The 22,752-nt window shown below is 42.1% G+C and overlaps 1 protein-coding gene across 1 annotated transcript in view; it reads right to left on the reverse strand.

Moving 5' to 3' along the window:
* Window positions 1–22,752, reverse strand: part of LOC123754182 (uncharacterized) — a 175,217-nt gene that overhangs the window by 42,196 nt on the left and 110,269 nt on the right. The window contains exons 2-3 of the mRNA XM_069309912.1: window positions 11,381–11,498; window positions 11,019–11,085 (exon numbers count right to left, since the gene is read on the reverse strand). Of these exons, the coding sequence (XP_069166013.1) occupies window positions 11,019–11,085; window positions 11,381–11,498 (185 nt within the window). The remainder of the gene's footprint in view (window positions 1–11,018; window positions 11,086–11,380; window positions 11,499–22,752) is intronic.

Consider the following 22,752-nt stretch of genomic DNA (forward strand, 5'->3'; position numbering starts at 1 on the left):
GGCCTCACCATCAACCTGGGCAAGTCCACCTTCGCGAAAGGTAAAGTGCGTTATCTGGGTCATGTAATTGGGAGTGGCAGCCTAGCTCCGTTAGACTCACACACTCAAGCCATCCAGCATTATCCACAGCCTACCACCAGGAAGCAGCTCCTGCGCTTCCTTGGTCTTGCCTCCTACTACCGTAGATTTGTGAGAAATTTCAGTACAGTCGCCACGCCTTTAATCATTTTAACCAGTCCCAAGCAACGGTATAATTGGACCATGCAGCAAACCGTTGCTTTCGAACAACTCAAATTCCTCCTCTGTTCTAATCCCATTCTCGCCTCGCCAGATATCACCAAGCCTTTCGTCCTTCATGTCGACGCCAGTGGTACCGGCGTTGGTGGTGTCCTGATGTAGCAACGAGGCGAGGAGGTTCTACCTGTCAGCTACTACAGCTACAAATTGAAACCCCACCAGAGGAACTACAGCACTATTGAAAAGGAGCTACTATCCATCGTCCTGAATCTCCAGCACTTTGCTCCATACCTACAAGGTGCCAGGTCTACCACCATCTTCTCAGACCACAACCCTCTCCGCTTCTTACATCAAGCCCAATTCACTAACCAGCGTCTTCTACGATGGGCTTTATATCTACAAGATTTCAACCTGGAGATCCGCTATATCAAGGGTTCTGACAACATCATAGCCGACGCCCTCTCCAGAGTTTATGAAGTAGAAGCAACTCCACCTATTACTCCACCACATGACGACGTACTTCTTCCAGACCCGCAGGCTTCGGGGGAGAGTTGTGACAATCTCTTTCAAGAGAGATTGAGCCTGCTCTTCCCTACAAAGTACGTAACAACAAAAGATAATATAGAAGATACGTCCACCAAATATCTCCTAAACGTTTTGCCAAGAGAGCAAAACGTATCCAGCACACCGGCATACCTGCTACCCACCACCGTAAACCGGCAAACTGCTTGTCCTTTGCCTGCCTGTCGCTGATTGGCTGGTGTCCCATCGCACCTGCCCTCCGCCCTCCGCCACAAGTTGATGTCTGGGCTGCAGCGGCCCAGTATTGTCAGAATATCTCAGTGCTCCTTGCAGTTGACATCTCTCGCTGGTAGACAAAGCCTTGGCTTTTGTGTACTAAGGGAGGTGGCAGCTCGAAGCCAATATTCCAGCTCCATTCATATTTATTTTGCTATCACTGTAACTCACTTGTCTTAACGTAACTTTTCATTTGCCAGTGATTATTCATATTATTTTGTTTGTTGACTTGTCTTTTATATTTTATGCTTAACTTTATTCATGTCTTGTTTTTCTAAAGTAATTAAAATTTCATTGTTAAATTTACTTGTGTTTTGTGTGTCTTCCCATTACCTTACCACAGACGAAAGTTCCAGCTTTTCTCTTTTTTTTTCTCTAATGTGACGAGGCCCTGCCCCTAGCTTTTGAAACAGCCGAACACCAACGCTTTACCGTCACACCAGCGAAGTGAGGTTCAATTCCCGCAGTCTCTCCTCGTAGCTCATACCTCTCAGCTCAGGTACTAGTCTGGTGGCAAATCTTTGAACCTTTTCCAGTTTAGTCTTATCCTTGACTATATATGGACACCATGCTGGGGCTGCATACTCCAGAATTGGCCTGTGTGTGTGTGTGTATGTGTGTGACTGTGTGTGTGTGTGTATGTGTGTGACTGTGTGTGTGTGTGTGTGTGTGTGTGTGTGTGTGTGTGTGTGTGCGTGTGCGCGTGTGCGTGTGTGTGTGTGTGTGTGTGAATGTGTGGTGTGTGAATGTGTGGTGTGTGAATGTGTGGTGTGTGAATGTGTGGTGTGTGAATATGTGTGTGTGTGTGTATGTGTGTGTGTGTGTGTGTGTGTGTGTGTGTGTGTGTGTGTGTGTGTGTGTGTGTGTGTGTGTGTGTGTGTGTGTGTGTGTGTGTGTACTCACCTAGTTGTGTCTGCAGGATCGAGCATTGACTCTTGGATCCCGCCTTTAGAGCATCGGTTGTTTACAGCAATGACTCCTGTCCCATTTCCCTATCATACCTGGTTTTAAAATTATGAATAGTATTTGCTTCCACAACCTGTTCCTGAAGTGCATTACATTTTCCCACTACTCTCACGCTAAAAGAAAACTTCCTAACATCTCTGTGACTCATCTGAGTTTCAAGCTTCCATCCATGTCCCCTCGTTCTGTTACTATTCCGTGTGAACATTTCGTCTATGCCCACTCTGTCAATCCCTCTGAGTATCTTATACGTTCCTATCATGTCCCCCCTCTACCTTCTTCTTTCTAGTGTCGTAAGGCACAGTTTCCTCAGGCGCTCCTCATACCCCATCCCTCGTAGCTCTGGGACGAGTCTCGTTGCAAACCTCTGAAACTTTTCCAGTTTCATTATATGCTTCTTCAGATGGGGACTCCATGATGAGGCAGCATACTCTAAGACTGGCCTCACGTAGGCAGTGTAAAGCGCCCTAAATGCCTCCTTACTTAGGTTTCTGAATGATGTTCAAACTTTTGCCAGTGTAGAGTACGCTGCTGTCGTTATCCTATTTATATGTGCCTCAGGAGATAGATTAGGTGTTACGTCCACCCCCAGGTCTCTTTCACGCGTCGTCACAGGTAGACTGTTCCCCTTCATTGTGTACTGTCCCTTTGGTCTCCTATCTCCTAGTCCCATTTCCATAACTTTACATTTGCTAGTGTTGAATTCCAGTAGCCATTTCTCTGACCATCTCTGCAACCTGTTCAGGTCCTCTTGGAGAATCCTGCAATCCTCATCTGTCACAACTCTTCTCATCAACTTTGCGTCATCCGCAAACATTGACATGTAGGACTCTACGCCTGTAAACATGTCGTTAACATATACAAGAATTAGAATTGGTCCCAGCACCGATCCTTGTGGTACTCCACTTGTTACTGTTCGCCAGTCCGATTTCTCGCCCCTTACCGTAACTCTTTGGCTCCTTCCTGTTAGGTAGTTCCTTATCCATGCTAGGACCTTTCCCCCCACTCCTGCCTGCCTCTCGAGCTTGAACAGCAGTCTCATGTGCGGTACTGTATTAAAGGCTTTTTGGCAGTCCAGAAATATGCAGTCTGCCCAACCATCTCTGTCCTGTCTTATCCTCGTTATTTTATCATAGAATTCCAGAAGGTTTGTTTGGCACGATTTCCCTTTCCAGAACCCATGTTGATGTTTTTTCACAAACCTAATGTTCTCCAGGTGTGCAACCAGTCGTAGCCTAATTATTCTTTCCAGTATTTTACAGGGGATGCTTGTCAGTGATACAGGTCTATAGTTAAGTGCCTCCTCCCTATCACCTTTCTTCAAGATCGGCACGACATTTGCCTTCTTCCAGCAACTGGGCAATTCTCCCGACATAAGTGACTCATTAAAGATCATTGCCAGAGGCAAGCTGAGGGCCTGCGCTGTTTCTTTTAGTATCCACGGTGATACTTTGTCTGGTCCAACTGCTTTAGTTGCATCTAGAGTTGTCAACTGTTTCATTACCTCCTCTGCTGTCACCTCTATATCTGATAGTCTTTCATCTAGGGTAACCCCTTCCAACAATGGGAGCTGCTCAGGCTCGGTAGTGAACACTCCATGGAAACTGGCATTCAGTGCCTCGCAGATTTCCTTGTCACTTTCAGTATATGCCCCCTCTGTCTTCCTTAGTCTTGTCACTTGGTCGTTCACCGACATTTTTCTTCTTATATGACTGTGTAGTAACTTAGGTTGTTTTTCCGTTTTGATTGCAATATCGTTCTCATAGTCCCTTTCCGATGTTCGTCTTATGTTAATGTAATCGTTCCTAGCTCTGTTGTATCTGATCCTGTTGTCCTCTGTCCTGTCTTCTGTACTTCCTCCACTTCCGCCTGCTGGCCATTTTTGCTTCCTGACACTGTCTATTAAACCATGGGTTATTATATTCCTTCTTATTTTTTCCCTTTACTGTTGGCATAAATCTCTCTTCGGCCTCCTGGCATTTCTGTATGACTAGGTCATCATATCTTGGACTGTTTTTCCTCTAATTTCTTCCTCCCACTGCACTTCACCCAGATAGTCCCTTATCCTCTTATAGTCCCCTTTCCTGTAGTCAACTCTCCTTTCCCAGATCTCTTGTCCCATGGTCATAAGTTTGAATTCCATGATGTAGTCAAAGACTAGGACACAATGGTCACTGGCCCCTAGAGGTATTTCATGCTCTAAATTCTCGATATCTTCTACGTTCTGGGTGAAAATCAGGTCTAATAGGCTTGGTGCATCTCCTCCTCTTTCGCTTGTGTCTTCCTTCACATGTTGTGTTATGAAATTCCTGTCTATAACATCTACTAATTTTGCTCCCCACGTTTCGTCCCCTCCATGGGGATTCCTTGATTCCCAATTTCTCTCTCCATGATTTAGGTGTGTGTGTGTGTGTGTGTGTGTGTGTGTGTGTGTGTGTGTGTGTGTGTGTGTGTGTGTGTGTGTGTGTGTGTGTGTGTGTGTGTGTGTGTTTGTGTGTGTTTGTGTGTGTTTGTGTGTGTTTGTGTGTGTGTACTCACCTAGTTGTACTCACCTAGTTGTGCTTGCGGGGGTTGAGCTCTGGCTCTTTGGTCCCGCCTCTCAACTGTCAGACTGTGTGTGTGTGTGTGTGTGTGTGTGTGTGTGTGTGTGTGTGTGTGTGTGTGTGTGTGTGTGTGTGTGTGTGTGTGTGTGTGTGTGTATGTGTGTGTGTGTGTGTGTGAGAATGTGTGTGTAATCACCTAATTGTGCTTGCAGGGGTTGAGCTCTGGCTCTTTGGTCTTGCCTCTCAACCGTCAATCAACAGATGTACAGGTTCCTGAGCCTACTGGGCTCAATCATATCTACACTTGAACTGTGTATGGAGTCAGCCTCCACCACATCACTTCCTAATGCATTCCATTTGTCAACCACTCTGACACTAAAACAGTTCTTTCTAATATCTCTGTGGCTTAGTTGGGCACTCAATTTCCACCTGTGTCCGCTAGTGTGTGTGCCCCATTCTGTTAAATAGCATGTCCTTATCTACCCTATTAATTTCTTTGAGAATCTATGTGGTGATCATGTTCCCCCTAATTCTTCAGTCTTCCAGCGACATGAGGTTTAACTCCCATAAACCTCACATTTAAGGGAGAAAATAAGAGAGCACTGGTCCAAAGACCAGGAGGGCTCAAGCGGTACATGAGCAGGTGGCAAGAGACTGCTTGAGAAGCGGTGCAGGTGTGTGTGCGTGTAAAAAAAAACCGGTGAATGTAATGAAACGCCATTTTCAGGGTGAGACCCCTGAGGCTCCCAGGAGCTATCCAGATTAATATGGATATATTAGACTTTGGCATCAGTCATGTGAATGGAGTTCTTAGGTCTATCAGGAACCATTAGCCAGAACCTGGCCCACCTCAGAGAGGCACGAGGAGCAATAGCCTATAGAAACCCCAATGTTGTTGGAAGCATTCTACATCTGTAATCGACCAGGTCAGGCACCCAGAAAGGTAAGCATCCCATAACAAACCCCTATTCTTGTTAAAATATTGCTACTGAAAGCCGACCTAGTGGACAGAACTGCCCAAATGGAAACATGCAAACAAGCATGACATCACCACGTCACCTTGCCGCTATCTGCACAACCCACCCCCCTCCCGAGAATGGAAGGGTGGAGCCCCAGACCCTCACGCCGGCTATACACCCTGCGGTTCTGAGGCTGGATATCAAAAACTACAAAAAAGAAAAACCGCCGGCCCGGGTCCCACCCAGAAAATAGCGTTTCATTACATTTAACGCTGGTTTTTTGGGGGTAGCCCTTCGGCTCCCCGGAGCTGCTTACCAACAGACAAAAGCAAAAGCGACTTACGCAGAAGGCGGTCGGCACTTGCCCTTGTCACGCGTCACTCAACTTGGCCTTGTGTTACGTGAGGTTGCAGCAGGGGATCATGCTACTGATCCTGTAACTCCACACCGTGGGACTTTGCTCCCTCCACTAGGGGTATCATATATAACCCTCAGGGAGCTCTTCAAGTCATGCCTCAAGACCGGTCACCACTATTTGACCTTGGACCAAAGGGGGAGAGGAGAACACCCAGCTCACACCGCCTAAGCTCAATCCTGCAATTTGTGATTCCTCCATCAGGCCTGCCCACCTGTGCATGGCAAAGTTATATAATGCCAGCACTAGAATCCAAATATAATATCGTGTTACCAACTCAGAGTATCCTTCTATGTAATGCCAGTACCATTAATCAAACATAATATCATGTTGCCAACCCAGGGTCTTTCTATGTAATGCCAGTACCAGTGTAGTATAATCATATATAATTTACCCATAATGCTCAATGAGATGGAGGTGACATCAAAAACAATGATAAAATAATAAAGTTTAATTAAAAGCAAACTAGAGACACATGAGATATATATATATTCGTATGGGAATGATAATGGTGACAGCAGCATTTCTCTAGTGGCCGCCGGCAACTCGCATCAGCTGATCGAGTTTAAATGGACCACTGGCCCCTCACTGAAAGGGGGCGACTCCGTCAGCGTAGGTCCACACTCCTCCACAGGTCAGCCACTCACGCCACTCGCTGTCTTCACCAGGCAGTTGATAACATATACGTGCTGTCCCACAGCGTAATCTACTCCTATGGCTCCTAGAAACCCTCTAGTAAATACCTAGATATAACAATAGGCCTGTCTTACCTAAAATCAAGGGAAATATGGGAGGGAAAAATTATCTACCTTATCAAATCCTGCCCTCAGATTCCTGGACTCCGATGGTCACTGGGGTTCCTCCATCCCTCACGTCGTTTCTTGACGTTCCAGATGACTCGCCAGTCCATAGGCGTCGTGAAGACTCTCGTCATCTCCGTACTCGTTCCGTTAGTGAAGTGCTGGGTGCTACCTTGTCCAGTCATTACTGCATACGTCGTTTCCCCCAAACACTCCTTCACCAAGATCACTCACTCATGGGGTCAGGATGCATCTTTTCCCTTCTGAATTCCCAGTGGGCGTGATCCAATCACAACAGTTCTGCACACCTCAGAGTTTCACTGACATCGAGACACCTCTTGCTCCTGCTATAGACACTCCCTCGACCCCTCCAGGACTATAAGCTCACAGCTCTTGGCCCTCATATAACGCTGGAACCCAGTTTCGCACTTCCCTGAAGTACTGCAGTCCTTGGTAGCCACTATAAACTTGTCAGACTGGATAATCCCACTGAATGAGGCTCCAAGACCTCGGAACTCGAGAGCTCAACCAGCGAAGGTCCACTCTCAACGAAACGTCGCAGATCTCCGAGCGCCTGGCGCCTGGCGCTCTGCAAGTGATGAGCCAGGCCTCCTGGTGACGTCACAGACCCAGGGGGCGGGCTCTGATTGGTCGATCACGTCATGTGACCTGAGCCAGCCAATCCCCAGCCGGCTGGCGTCGCACACAAAATGGCGGATTTGCAGACAAAGGGAGGCCATTTTGTTGTACCTACGGTGCCCCCTCCCTCCCTTACCTACAAATTTAAAATGCAAATATCTCCATAAATCGGTAACCCTTTCGGTAGCCTCATACATCAAAAGATTCCCTACATCACAAGGAATCAGCAGGTAAGCTGATATGACTCTTAAATCTGGCATATGGAAGAAATAGGAGAGAGCACCGTAACACCCCTGTACGCAAAGTCGAGACAACTGGCTGCAACCGCCGACCCAATGCAACACAGGCCCAATCAGGCCCTGGAACATTGACAAGGTAGCGAGCGACCAGGACCCTGTTCGACCTCCAAAAACCCCGTGCCAGAATGTCAGCTCAAGACATTCTAATAATTCATGTTACCAAAGAATTCAGCCAGCACAGCAAACTTATGAATGTCGTGGGCACAAGGACAGACTGCATGCTGGCTGGACCTAGTAACCCTGCGGACGACCTGGGAGACCCGAACCCTGGAACAGGGAAGAAGGGAAGAACGGAAACCAGGTCAACCCAAAGTGCGTCCCAAGTCACATAGGCTTTGGCGCACAAAAACAGGGGAGGAACAGCAACCGGACAACACATGACGCACCCCCGGCCTGACCAACCAAACATGAACAACTCAAGGACCCCTCTGGAAAGCAGCAGTCTCATTCTTCGCCAGAAAAGGAGACGGCTGCAATCGACCAAACTTATCACCAGGACCAAAAAATCAGAAACCCCTGCGCCGGAGGAGAGCATGAAGCTCCCCGACCCGACCCCCAGAGGCCAGTGCCAACACGAAAAGAGCCTTGGAGAAACCACAGGGGCCAATACAAACCGAGGGGAAGAAATAAAAGAACACCCGGTCCAAAGACCAGGATGGCTCAGGCGGCACACGAGCAGGCCAGAGGTGAAACAACGCATGAGACAGCTTGCGAAAAGGTGCAGAAGTAACATCAATGCTGAATGCAATCAGCAGCAGCTCCACCAGCGCTGCACAATACGAGACGATAGTATTCAGCATAGGATGATGGTCCTGAAACAATCACAAAAGAAGGGACAAGACAACCCTATCAGAAACCGAAGTCAACCTATGACGGGACAAAAAGAAATGGAAGGACCGCCAGGAAACTTCATACTGCCACCAAGACAAAGCATGCAGGTGGGACACCATCAATGTTGCCACCTGCTCACCATACAATTGGTGATAGACTCAAGACAGAAAGACCAAACGCAAAAACTCGAAAAGACTGAACCAGCCAGGTTGAGGGTGAGACCTGTAACAGAACAGTCCGATCTACTGAAAAAGCCAGAGCCGCGAGAAAACTCCAGAGTTCGGACACCGAGTAAGCAGCACCTGAAACTAAGGCTGGGTTGGCCACCAAGGAGCTAAGAGGATTACTCTCCCTTGGCAAGTCTCCAAGTTAGCAAAGACAGGGAGCAACCGCTGAACTGCGGGGAGGAGGTGCAGTAACCCCACCTCGACCAGTCCAGCCGCAAGGCATCAACCCCAACAGCTTCGCAATCGGGAAGAGGCACCACGTATAACGGGAGACGCCTCGAACATGCCAACGTGAAGAGGTCCACCTCCGGGAGCCCATATATCCGGCAGAGCCAACTGAATGAGTCGGCATCGACCGTCCATTCCGTGGACAGGGGGATGAACGTTTGGAGTTAGACAGCTGCTATGGGCTGCTTCCTAAGGGGGGGTGTAACAAAAAGGAGGCATGGTCGAGGACCGAGCCACGGGGACGCTAAGCCCCGAAATCATCTCAAGAAGATGTACCATGACAGACCGTCTGCTAGGACGTTGAAGACCCCCCTGAAGACCTGGTGAACGACAGACATAGAATGCTTCCAACAGCACAGCAGTTTTTATAGGTCATTGCTCTTCGTGCCTCTCTGAGGTGGGCAGGTTCTGGTTCGTGGTCCCCGATAGGCCTAAGAACTCCATTCACATGAGTGATGCCAAAGTCTAATATATCCATATCAGCCTGGATAGCTACGGAGAGCCGAAAGGGTCCCCCCCCCCCCACTCCCAGAAAAGTTAATTGACAGTTGAGAGGCTAGCCGAAAGAGCAGAGCTCAACCCCCCACAAGCACAACTCGGTGAATACCTAGTATGCACTGTTCTCTCAGTACCTTTATAGTGTACCATATAACATCGCCCAGCATACACTGTTCTCTCAGTACCTTTATGGTGCTCCACAGTACACGGTCCAGCATACACTGTTCTCTCAGTACCTTTATGGTGCTCCACAATACACGGTCCAGCATACACTGTTCTCTCAGTACCTTTATGGTGCTCCACAGTACACGGTCCAGCATACACTGTTCTCTCAGTACCTTTATGGTGCTCCACAGTACACGGTCCAGCATACACTGTTCTCTCAGTACCTTTATGGTGCTCCACAGTACACGGTCCAGCATACACTGTTCTCTCAGTACCTTTATGGTGCTCCACAGTACACGGTCCAGCATACACTGTTCTCTCAGTACCTTTATGGTGCTCCACAGTACACGGTCCAGCATACACTGTTCTCTCAGTACCTTTATGGTGCTCCACAGTACACGGTCCAGCATACACTGTTCTCTCAGTACCTTTATGGTGCTCCACAGTACACGGTCCAGCATACACTGTTCTCTCAGTACCTTTATGGTGCTCCACAGTACACGGTCCAGCATACACTGTTCTCTCAGTACCTTTATGGTGCTCCGCAGTACACGGCCCAGTTAAACTTCTCTCAGTTTAACTCATGATAAAGACAGTTTATGAATTTAACAACCACTATAAAAGCTGTTCTTGAGATGTACTACTATGATAATGGAGGCTGTTCAAAAAATTTACTACGATATGGTAACTGTTCGTAACATCACCTGCCATAATTTAGGCTTTTCCTAAGATTCGCTACCATGTTGGATGTTGTTTAATAATATTGGCTACCATAATGTAGGCTGTTCCTAAGCCTGAAATTGTTGAACTGAGGGAGGTTAGGTATATACTATCCAGTAAGTAACATCATATATTGTAAACAATAAATGTCAGCAACGCTGAACCAGCAGCAGCATAAGGGTTACACTAAATGTCAGCTACACTGAGGCTGCAGCAGCATAATGGTTAACAATAAATGTCACCTACACTGAGGCTACAGCAGCATAGGGATTAATAATAAATGTCAGCTACACTGGGGCTGCAGAAGCATATGGATTAACAATGTCAGCTACACTGAGGCTGCAGTAGCTTAAGTTTTAACAATAAATGTCAGCTACACTGGGGCTGCAGCAACATAAGGGTTAACAATAAATGTCACCGACACTGAGACTGCAGCAGCATAAGGGTTAACAATGTCAACTATACTGAGGCTGCAGCTTCATAGGGGTTAACAATAAATGTCAGTTACACTGAGGCTGCAGCAGCATAATGGATAACAATGTCAACTATACTGTCCAGCCGTAGCGTAAATAAACAATGCTTCACTAACTAATTGTTATCTTTCAACGTTTGTCTAGACAAATTTTCCTTGCATTTCTTTAGTAAAGCACAGTCGATAACTAAAAGACTCATTAAGAAATGCAAAGATATACTTACATGTTCATAGTAGGCTGTTTCACCCAAAAACCAAATCGTTCGTCTGTCGTTTTCGTCCAGTGTTTCACTGTAAACAAATAATTGTGAATATAAAGAATTCCTCTTCGTCAGAAAATCATGAGTAGTTTTCTCTTCCACAAAAAATTGACATTCAAAACACTAAAGCATTGTTACTGATTTTTTTAAGTAATTTTTCAAATAGTATGCAGTACTGTTTTGTGATTAAAGTGAACAGCTATTGGTACTTAACTTGTACTTATTTGCCATAAATCTAATTTTCTTTATTTGTCAGCATAAGAAATTTTAAATTTTGATAATCATAACATTTAATTACAGCCAAATAAGGAATATAAAATACTAACTTTTTACCTGGTTGAGAGCAAAGTCAAGAGTTATATAAACAGTCGCCATGCCTCCCAATGATGCTGCATTCAAGTTATGATTCTCCATGTGTTCCAAAATGTTGCCAATGCTAATAATCTGAGGAAAAAGAAAGTCATTGAAGCGCAGGATTTTTTTTAAATTTAAGGTTTTATCTGTCCAAGATAATGATGCCTGTTTTTTTTTTTAGATTTACTCTAACTTTTTTATATTGTAGATTTGTTTGTTTTTTGTCAGCGTAAAAAAACCTTAATGTTGATTATCATGTAAATTTAACTTCAACCAAATATGGAATATAAAATACTAGCTTCTTCCCTGGCGGAGAGCTGAGGACAATATTGTAATACCCAACTTATTACGTGCCCCCCCCCCCCCCCACCATGGCAAAGAACAGTAGACCAGCTGTTTTATGTTATACATTATTGTGTGATCCATCCCTAACATTCCCTTTACTTTGAGGATTTGTAAGGCATATCATACCAACCTCTCACTCAATGCCACCATAATAATCTAAAGATATTCAAGAAAAATCTTGAGACAATATTGATAGATGAACATTATCAAAACTGTTGTAGAGAAATGTTAATATTTTTGCAAGTGGCTATACGGTAGTTAGTTTGACAGCGATGTCCAGCCTCTTACGGACTTTTTCCACATTAGTTAACTTAAATTTGTTCATTTAATGCCTTATGCATAATGACTCAATCCTGGTGGTAGTAAACGGACAATGAATCTATCCTGGTGGTAGTAAACGTGGAGTTACTAAGGAACAATGAATCCATCCTGGTGGGAGTAGAGGTACAGTTACTAAGGAATTATTAAGCCATCCTTGTGGTAGTAAAGGCACAGTTACTAATGAACAATAAAAGCATCCAGGTAGGACTAAAGGAACAGTTACTAAGGAGCAATGAAACCATCCTGGTGGCAATAAAGGAACAGTTACTAAGGAACAATGAAACCATCCTAGTAGTAATTAAGGAACAGTTACTAAGGAACAATGGAACCATCCAGGTGGTAGAAAAGGAACAGTTACTAAGGTACAATGAAACCATCCAGGTGATGGAAAAGGAACAGTTACTAAGGAACAATGAAACCATCCTAGTGAAAGTAAAGGTATATTTACCAGGGAACAATGAAACCATCCTACTGACAGTAAAGGTACATTTACCAAGGAACAATGAAACCATCCTGATGGCAGTAAAGGCAGTTACTAAAGGAACAATGAATCCATTTTGGTGGCTGTAAAGGAACAGTACGGTATAATGAAACCATCCTGGTGGTAGTAAAGGAAAAAAGTTTCTAAGGAACAATGATTGCATCCTGGTGGTGGTAAAATTACTAAGGAACAATGAAACTATGCTGGTGGTAGTAAAGAAACAGTTACTAACGAACAATGAATCCATCCTGGTGGTAGTAAAGGCTCAGTTACTAGGGAACAATGAAACCATCCTGGTGACAGTAACGGAACAGTTACTAAGGAACAATGAAACCATCCTGGTGGTAGTAACGGAACAGTTACTAAGGAACAATGAATCCGCCCTAATGACAATAAAGGTACAGTTCCAGAGAAATAATGAATCCGTCCTGGTAGCAGTAAAGGACCACCTACTAAGGAACTATGAAACCATCCTGGGAAAGGGAAAAGTTTATAAGGAAGAATAAAACCATCCTGGTGGCAGTAAAGAACCAGTTCCTAAGAACAACGAAACCATCCTGAAGGTAGAAAATGAACAGTTACTAGAGATAAATGAATCCATCCTGGTAGTAGTAAAGTTACTAAGGAACAATAAAACCATCCTGGAGGCAGAAGAGGAACAGTTACTAGGGAACAATGAAACCGTCCTAGTAGCAGTAAAGGACCAGTTACTTAGGAACACTGAAACCATCCTGGTGGACGTAGAGGTACAGTTACAAAGGGACAATGAAACCATCCTGAGGGCAGTAAAGGCAATTACTAAGGAAAAATGAAACCATCCTTGAGGCAGTAAAGGAACAGTTACTAAGGAACAATGAAACCTTCCAGGTGGCAGTAAAGGTGGTTACTAAGGAATAATGAAACCATCCAGGTGGCAGTAAAGGAACAGTTTCTAAGTAACAAAAAAACATCCTGGTGGCAGTAAAGGCACAGTTACTAAGGAACAATGAAACCATCCTGGTGGCAGTAAAGGAACAGTTACTAAGGAACAATGAAACCATCCTGGTGGTAGTAAAGGAACAGTTACTAAGGAACAATGAAACCATCCTGGTGGCAGTAAAGGAACAGTTACTAAGGAACAATGAAACCATCCTGGTGGCAGTAAAGTTACTAAGGAACAATGAAACCATCCTGGTGGTAGTAAAGGGACAGTTACTAAGGAACAATAAAACCATCCTGATGTCAGTAAAGGTACTGTTACTAAGGAATAATGAATCCATCCTGGTGGTAGAAAAGGAACAGTTACTAGGGAACAATGAATCCATCCTGGTGGCAGTAAAGTTACTAAGGAACAATGAAACCATCCTGGTGGTAGTAAAGGAACAGTTACTAAGGAACAATGAACACATCCTGATGTCAGTAAAGGTACTGTTACTAAGGAACAATAAACACATCCTGGTGGTAGTAAAGGGCTTGTTACTAAGGAATAATGAATCCATCCTGGTGGAAGTTAAGGGAGCGTCAGTCAGTTTTTTTAAATTTCTTCAATGTCAACAAATCTTTTTTGACTAGTTGTATATGAAAAGGGCCGCAATTGTCCCAAGTTCCAGTACTGCAGCCTAAATAGAAAGGGAGATTTTTAATGTTTTATTTTTTTTAACGAATATTACACAATTTCAAGTGTTTATAAACAACCACACCTTTCAGATACTGTATAATCATGCTATGACACTTTTCTCTCACATTAGCATAGAATAAAGGATCTGTAGGAAGGGATTTTCCAAAACATCTTTAGTTTTCCTAATGCAAATAGTTAAAGTTACCCCAAAAAATTATTCAAATATATCATGTATACTGCTATTATAAAATCAATAAATGAACTTAGGAAGCAAAAGCTTATACCAAATTTTAGAGACATACACGCTATATATAAGGTGTAAGTTTCATGTAAATTAAATAAAAAATGAAAGAGTTATAAGAATTTTTGTTACTTGAAAATAAATAAGAAAATAATAATGTCTAAAGTGCTGACATCTGAGACTGAGGTTGACATCAACCAATTTCCTCTAAAATTGACTCCCTTACAGAGAGGCTTACGTGCAGTCAGGTGTATAAGTTTCATGCATATCGCACAATAAACATATATGAAAAAAACTAAAAAGAAAAAAAGAAAAAAAAAAATTAACTTAATTTTTTTAATAAAATTAATTATATATATTTTTTCAATATATGCTATTGTGATAGCTGAGAGTCACAGACATGATTTTAGAAACACATGTATTTAATGATAGTTTTGACTATTTTGGAAAGTTTTTGACACATAATTCAATATTTTTATCTCCTCCTCCTATTTATGCTATGATGCTGGAACTTGGACCACATGAAACCCTTTTCATAAACAACACGACAAAAAAGTTTGATTGAAATCGAACCAGTTTTTATTTTTTGCATATTTAAATCTAATCCCCCCCCCCCAAGTTAAGGAACAGTTATTAAAGAACAATGAAACCATACTGGTGGCAGTAAGGGAACAGTTACTAAATGACAATGAATCCATCCAGGTGGCAGTAAATGTTCAGTTACTAATAAACTATAAATCCATCCTGGTGGTAGTAAAGGGACCGTTCCTAAGGAACAATGAAACCATCCTAGTGGCAGTAAAGGGACAGTTACTATGGAACAATGAATACGTCGACGTGGTAGTGAAGAACCTGTTACTAAGGAACAATGAATCCATCCTATTGGTAGTAAAGGCACAGTTACTAAGGAAGTATGAATCTATCCTTGTGGTAGTAAAGCAAGTTACTTAGGACCAATGAAACAATTCTGATCATAGTAAAGGTACAGTTACTAAGGAATAATGAAAACATCCTGGTGGTAGTAAAGGCCTAGTTACTAAGGAACAATGAAACCATCCAGGTGGTATTAAAGGAACAGTTACTATGGAACAATGTAACCATCCTAGTGGCAGTAAAGGAACAGATACTAAGAAACAATGAAACCGTCCTGGTAGCAGTACAGGAACAGTTACTAGGGAACAATGAATCCATCCTAGTGGCAGTAAAGGACCAGTTACTAAGGAACAATGAAACCGTCCTAGTGGAAGAAATGAAACGGTTACTTAGGAACAATGAAACATCCTCGTGGCAGTAAAGGCAGTTACTAAGGAACAATGATACCATCCTAGTGGCAGTAAAGGAACAGTTACTATGGAACAATGAACACATCGACGTGGTAGTGAAGAACCTGTTACTAAGGAACAATGAATCTATCCAATTGGTAGTAAAGGCACAATTACTTAGGAACTATGAATCTATCATTGTGATAGTAAAGCAAGTTACTTAGAACCAATGAAACCATCCTGACGGTAGTAAAGGTACAGTTACTAAGGAATAATAAAACCATGCATGAGGAAGTAGTGGAACAGTTACTAATGAACAATGAAACCATCCTGGTGGTAGTAAAGGTAAAGTTACTAATGAACAATGAAACCATCCTGTTGGCAGAAAAGGAACAGCAACTAAGGAACAATGAAACCATCCAATTGGCAGTAAAGGGACAGTTACTAAGGATCTATGAAACCTTTCTGGTGCCAGTAAAGGAACAGTTACTAAGGAACAATGAAACTATCATGGTAGTAGAAAAGGAACAGTTACTAGGGAACACTGAATCCATCCTAGTGGCAGTAAAGTTACTAAGGAACAATGAAACCATCCTGGTGGCAGTAAAGGAACAGTTACTAAGGAACAATGAAACCATCCTTTTGGTAGTAAAGGAACAGTTACTAAGGAATAATGAAACCATCCTGGTGGCAGTAAAGTCACAGTTACTGAGCAACAATAAAACCATCATAGTGGCAGTAAAGGAACAGTTACTAAGGAACAATGAAAGCATCCTGGTGGTAGTAAAGGTACAGTTTCTAAGGAACAATGAAAGCATCCTGGATGTAGTAAAATTACTAAGGAACAATAAAACCATCCTGGTGATAGTAAGGGATAGTTACTAAGGAACAAGGAAACCATGCTGGTGGTAGTAAACCAAGTTACTAAAGAACAATGAAACCATCCTGGTGGCAGTAAAGGAACAGGTATTAAGAAACAATGAATCCATCCTGGAGGTAGTAAAGGGACAATTACAAAGACACAATGAAACGATGCTGGTCACAGTAAAGGCACAGTTACTGAGGAACAGTGAATCCATCCTGGTGGAAGTAAAGGGACAGTTACTAAGGAACAATGAAACCATTCTGTTGGGAGAAAAGGAACAGTTACCAAGGAACAATGAAACAATTCTGGTGGCAGTTAAAACAGTTACTAAGGAACAATGCAACCATCCTGACAGTAGAAAAGGAACAGTTACTAGGAAACAATGAATCCATCCTGGTAGTAGTAAAGTTACTAAGGAACAATGAAACCACCCTGGTGGTAGTAAAGAAACAATTACTAAGGAACACTGAAACCATCCCAGTGGCAGTAAAGGAACAGTTACCAAGGAACAACGAAAACATCCTTGTGGCAGTAAAGGAACAGTTACTAAGGAACAATGAATCCATCCAGGTGGTAGTAAAGGCATAGTTACTAAAGAACAATGAAACCTTCATCGTGGTCATATAGGAATAGTTACTAAGGGAACAATGAATCCATCCTGGTGGTAGTAAAGGACAGTTATTAAGGAACAATGAAACCATCCTGATGGCAGTAAAGGAACAGTACTAAGGAAAAATGAAACCATTCTGGTGGTAGTAAATGCACAGTTACTAAGGAAAAAAATAACCATCCTGGTGGCAGTAAAGGAACAGTTAATAAAAACCAATGAAACCATCCTGGTGGCAGTAAATGAAAATTTACTAATAAACAATGAATCCATCCTGGTGGTAGTGAAAGAACAGTTACTAAGGAACAATGAAACCATCCTGGTGGTAGTAAAGGAACCCTTACTAAGTAACAATGAAACCATCCTAGTGGCAGTAAAGAAACAGTTACAAAGGGACAATGAAACCATCCTGGTAGCAGTAAAGGCAGTTACTAAGGAACAATGAAACCATCTTTGAGGCAGTAAAGGACAAGTTACTAAGGAACAATGAACCCATCCTGGTGGTAGTAAAGGGACAGTTACTATGGAACAATGAACACATCGACGTGGTAGTGAAGAACCTGTTACTAAAGAACAATGAATCCATCCTATTGGTAGTAATTGCACAGTTACTTAGGAACTATGAATCTATCATTGTGGTAGTAAAGCAAGTTACTTAGGACCCATGAAACCATCCTGACAGTAGTAAAGGTACAGTTACTAAGGAATAATAAAACCATGCATGAGGAAGTAGAGGAAGAGTTACTAAGGAACAATGAAACCATCCTGTTGGCGGTAAAGGTACAGTTACTAATGAACAATGAAACCATCCTGTTGGCAGAAAAGGAACAGCAACTAAGGAACAATGAAACCATCTTATTGGCAGTAAAGGACCTGTTACTAAGGAACAATGAAACCGTCCAATTGGAAGTAAAGGAACAGTTACTAAGGAACTATGAAACCTTTCTGGTGGCAGTAAAGGAACAGTCACTAAGGAACAATGAAACTATCATGGTAGTAGAAAAGGAACACTTACTAGGGAATACTGAATCCATCCTAGTGGCAGTAAAGTTACTAAGGAACAATGAAACCATCCTGGTGGCAGTAAAGGAACAGTTACTAATGAACAGTAAAACCATACTGGTGGTAGTAAAGGAACAGTTACTAAGGAAAAATGAAACCATCCTGGTGGCAGTAAAGGGGCAGTTACTAAGGAACAATGAAACCATCCAGGTGGCAGTAAAGGAACAGTTACTAAGGAACAATGAAACCATCCTGGTGGTAGTAAAGGAACAGTTACTAAGGAACAATGAAACCATCCAGGTGGCAGTAAAGGAACAGTTACTAAGGAACAATGAAACCATCCTGGTGGTAGTAAAGGAACAGTTACTAAGGAACAATGAACACATCCTGGTGGTAGTAAAGGAACAGTTACTAAGGAACAATAAACACATCCTGGTGGTAGTAAAGGACTTGTTACTAAGGAATAATGAATCCATCCTGGTGGAAGTTAAGGGAGCGTCAGTCAGTTTTTTTTAAATTTGTTCAATGTCAACAAATCTTTTTTGACTAGTTGTATATGAAAAGGGCCGCAATTGTCCAAAGTTCCAGTACTGCAGCCTAAATAGAAAGGGAGATTTTTAATTTTTTATTTTTTTAACGAATATTATACAATTTCTAGTGTTTATAAACAACCACACCTTTCAGATATAATCATTCTATGACACTTTTCTGTCACATTAACATAGAATAAAGGATCTGTAGGAAGGGATTTTCCAAAACATCTTTAGTTTTCCTAATGCAAATAGTTAAAGTTACCCCAAAAAATTATTCAAATATATCATGTATATTGCTATTATAAAATCAATAAATGAACTTAGGGAGCAAAGCTTATGCCAGATTTTACAGACGTACAGGCTACATACAAGATCTAAGTTTCATGTAAATTGAATACAAAATGAAAGAGTTATAAGCATTTTTATGTTACTTGAAAATAGATATGAAAATAATAAGGTCTAAGGTGCTGCCTCTGTGACTGAGGTTGACATCAACCAATTTCCTCTAAAATCGGCAACCTAATAGATGGGCTTACGTGCAATCAGGTGTATAGGTTTCATGCACGTCGTCCAATAAACAAATAAACCATGTAAGGAACTATGTAACCATCCTACTGGCAGTAAAGGCACAGATACTAAGAAACAATGAAACCGTCCAGGTGGCAGCAGAGGAACAGTTACTAGGGAACAATAAATCCGTCCTAGTGGCAGTAAAGGACCAGTTACTAAGAAACAACGAAACCATCCTGGTGGAAGAAATAAAACGGTTACTTAGGAACAATGAAACCATCCTTGGGGAAGTTAAGGAACAGTTACAAAGGGACAATGAAACAATCCTGGTGGCAGTAAAGGCAGTTACTAAGGAACAATCAAACCATCCTGGTGGTATTAAAGGAACAGTTACTAAGAAACAATGTAACCATCCTAGTGGCAGTAAAGAGACAGAAACTTAGAAACAATGAAACCGTACTGGTGGCAGTAGAGGAACAGTTAATAAAGAACAATGAAACCATCCTAGTGGTAGTAAAGAAACAGTTACAAAGGAACAATGAAACCATCCTTATGGAAGTTAAGGAACAGTTACAACGGGACAATGTAACATCCTGGTAGCAGTAAAGGCTGTTACTAAGGAACAATGAAACCATCCTTGAGGCAGTAAAGGAACAGTTACTAAGCAACAAAGAAACTATCCTGGTGGCAGTAAAGGGACAGTTACTAAAGAACAATGAATCCAATCTGGTTCTAGTAAAGGGCCTGTTACTAAGGAACAATGAAACCATCCTGGTGGCATTAAACGTACAGTTACTAAGAAACAATATATCCCTCCTGTTGCAGTAAACGAAGTTACTAAGGAACAATGAAGCCATTCTAGTGACAGAAAAGGAAGTTACTACGGAATAATGAATCCATCCTGTTGGCAGTAGAGGGGCAGTTACTAAGGAACAATGAAACCATCCTAGTGTTAGTAAAGGAGCAGTTACTAAGGAAATGAAACCATCCTTGTGGCAGTAAAGGAACAGTTACTAAGGAAAAATGAAACCATTCTGGTTTCATTTAAAGGAACAGTTAATAAAGAACAATGAAACCATCCTAGTGGTAGTAAAGAAACAGTTACAAAGGAACCAGGAAACCATCCTGGTGGTAGTGAAAGTACAGTTACTAAGGAACAATGAAACCATCCTAGTGGCAGTAAAGGAACAGTTACTATGGAACAATGAACACATCGACGTGGTAGTGAAGATCCTGTTACAAAGGAACAATGAATCCATCATTTTGGTAGTAAAGAACCTGTTACTAAAGAACAATGAATCCATCCTATTGGTAGTAAAGGCACAGTTACTTAGGAACTATGAATCGATCATTGTGTTAGTAAATCAAGTTACTTTGGACCAATGAAACCATCCTGATGGTAGTAAAGGTACAGTTACTAATGAACAATGAAACCATCCTGATGGTAGTAAAGGTACAGTTACTAATGAACAATGAAACCATCCTGTTGGCAGAAAAGGAACAGCAACTAAGGAACAATGAAACCATCCTATTGGCAGTAAAGGGACAGTTACTAAGGAACTATGAAACCTTTCTGGTGGCAGTAAAGGAACAGTTACTAAGGAAGAATGAAACTATCATGGTAGTAGAAAAGGAACAGTTACTAGGGAACACTGAATCCATCCTAGTGGCAGTAAAGTTACTAAGGAACAATGAAACCATCCTGGTGGCAGTAAAGGTACAGTTTCTAAGGAACAATGAAAGCATCCTGGATGTAGTAAAATTAGTAAGGAACAATAAAACCATCCTGGGATAGTTACTAAGGAACAAGGAAACCATGCTGGTGGTAGTAAACCAAGTTACTAAGGAACAATGAAACCATCCTGATGGCAGAAAGGAACAGGTATTAAGAAACAATGAATCCATCCTGGAGGTAGTAAAGGTACAATTACAAAGACACAATGAAACGATGCTGGTCACAGTAAAGGCACAGTTACTGAGGAACAGTGAATCCATCCTGGTGGAAGTAAAGGGACAGTTACTAAGGAACAATGAAACCACTCTGGTGGGAGAAAAGGAACAGTTACTAGGAAACAATGAATCCATCCTGGTAGTAGTAAAGTTACTAACGAACAATGAAACCACCCTGGTGGTAGTAAAGAAACAATTACTAAGGAAAAATGAAACCATCCCAGTGGCAGTAAAGGAACAGTTACCAAAGAACAATGAAATCATTCTGGTGGCAGTAAAGGAACAGATACTAAGGATCAATGAAACAATCCTGGTGGTAGAAAAAGTATAGTTACTAAGGAACAACGAAAACATCTTTGTGGCAGTAAAGGAACAGTTACTAAGGAACAATGAATCCATCCTGGCGGTAGTGAAATTAATAAGGAACAATGAATCCATCCAGGTGGTAGTAAAGGCATAGTTACTAAAAAACAATGAAACCTTCATCGTGGTCATATAGGAATAGTTACTAAGGGAACAATGAATCCATCCTGGTGGTAGTAAAAGACAGTTATTAAGGAACAATGAAACCATCTTAGTGGCAATAAAGGTACAATTACTGAGGAACAATGAATCCATTCTGGTAGTAGGAAAGGAACAGATACAAAGGAACAACGAAACCATCCTGATGGTAGTAAAGGCAAATACTAAAGAACAATAAATCCATCCTGGTGATTGTAAATTAAGTTACTAAGGAACAATGGAAACCATCCTGGTGGTAGTAAAAGCTCAGTTACTAAGGAACAATGAAACCATCTTGGTGGAAGAAATGAAACAGTTACTTAGGAACAATGAAACCATCCTTGTAGAAGTAAAGGAACAGTTACAAAGGAACAATGAAACCATCCTGGTGGCAGTAAACGAACAGTTACTAAGGAACAATATATCCCTCCTGTTGCAGTAAACAAACAGTTACTAATGAACAATGAAACCATTCTAGTGGCAGTAAAGGCACAGTTACCGAGAAACAATGAATCCATCCTGATGTTAGTAAAGTTACTAAGGAACAATGAAACCATCCTGGTGGTAGTAAAGGTACAGCAACTAAGGAACAATGAAACCATCCTAGTGGCAGTAAAGGAAGTTACTAAGGAATAATGAAACCATCCTGGTGGCAGTAGAGGGGCAGTTACTAAGGAACAATGAAACCATCCTAGTGTTAGTAAAGGAGCAGTTACTAAGGAAATGAAACCATCCTTGTGGCAGTAAAGGAACAGTTACTAAGGAAAAATAAAACCATTCTGGTGGAAGTAAAGGCACAGTTACTAAGAAACAATGAAACCATCCTTGTGGCAGTAAAGAAACAGTTACTATGGAACAATGAACACATCGACGTGGTAGTGAAGAACCTGTTACTAAGGAGCAAGAATCCATCCTATTGGTAGTAAAGAACCTGTTACTAAAGAACAATGAATCCATCCTAATGGTAGTAAAGGCACAATTACTTAGGAACTATGAATCTATCATTGTGGTAGTAAAGCAAGTTACTTAGGACCAATGAAACCATCCTGATGGTAGTAAAGGCACAGTTACTAAGGAATCATAAAACCATGCATGAGGAAGTAGTGGAACAGTTACTAAGGAACAATGA

Source organism: Procambarus clarkii, chromosome 6 (genome assembly GCF_040958095.1).
Source record: "Procambarus clarkii isolate CNS0578487 chromosome 6, FALCON_Pclarkii_2.0, whole genome shotgun sequence".
Classification (NCBI taxonomy): Eukaryota; Metazoa; Arthropoda; class Malacostraca; order Decapoda; family Cambaridae; genus Procambarus; species Procambarus clarkii.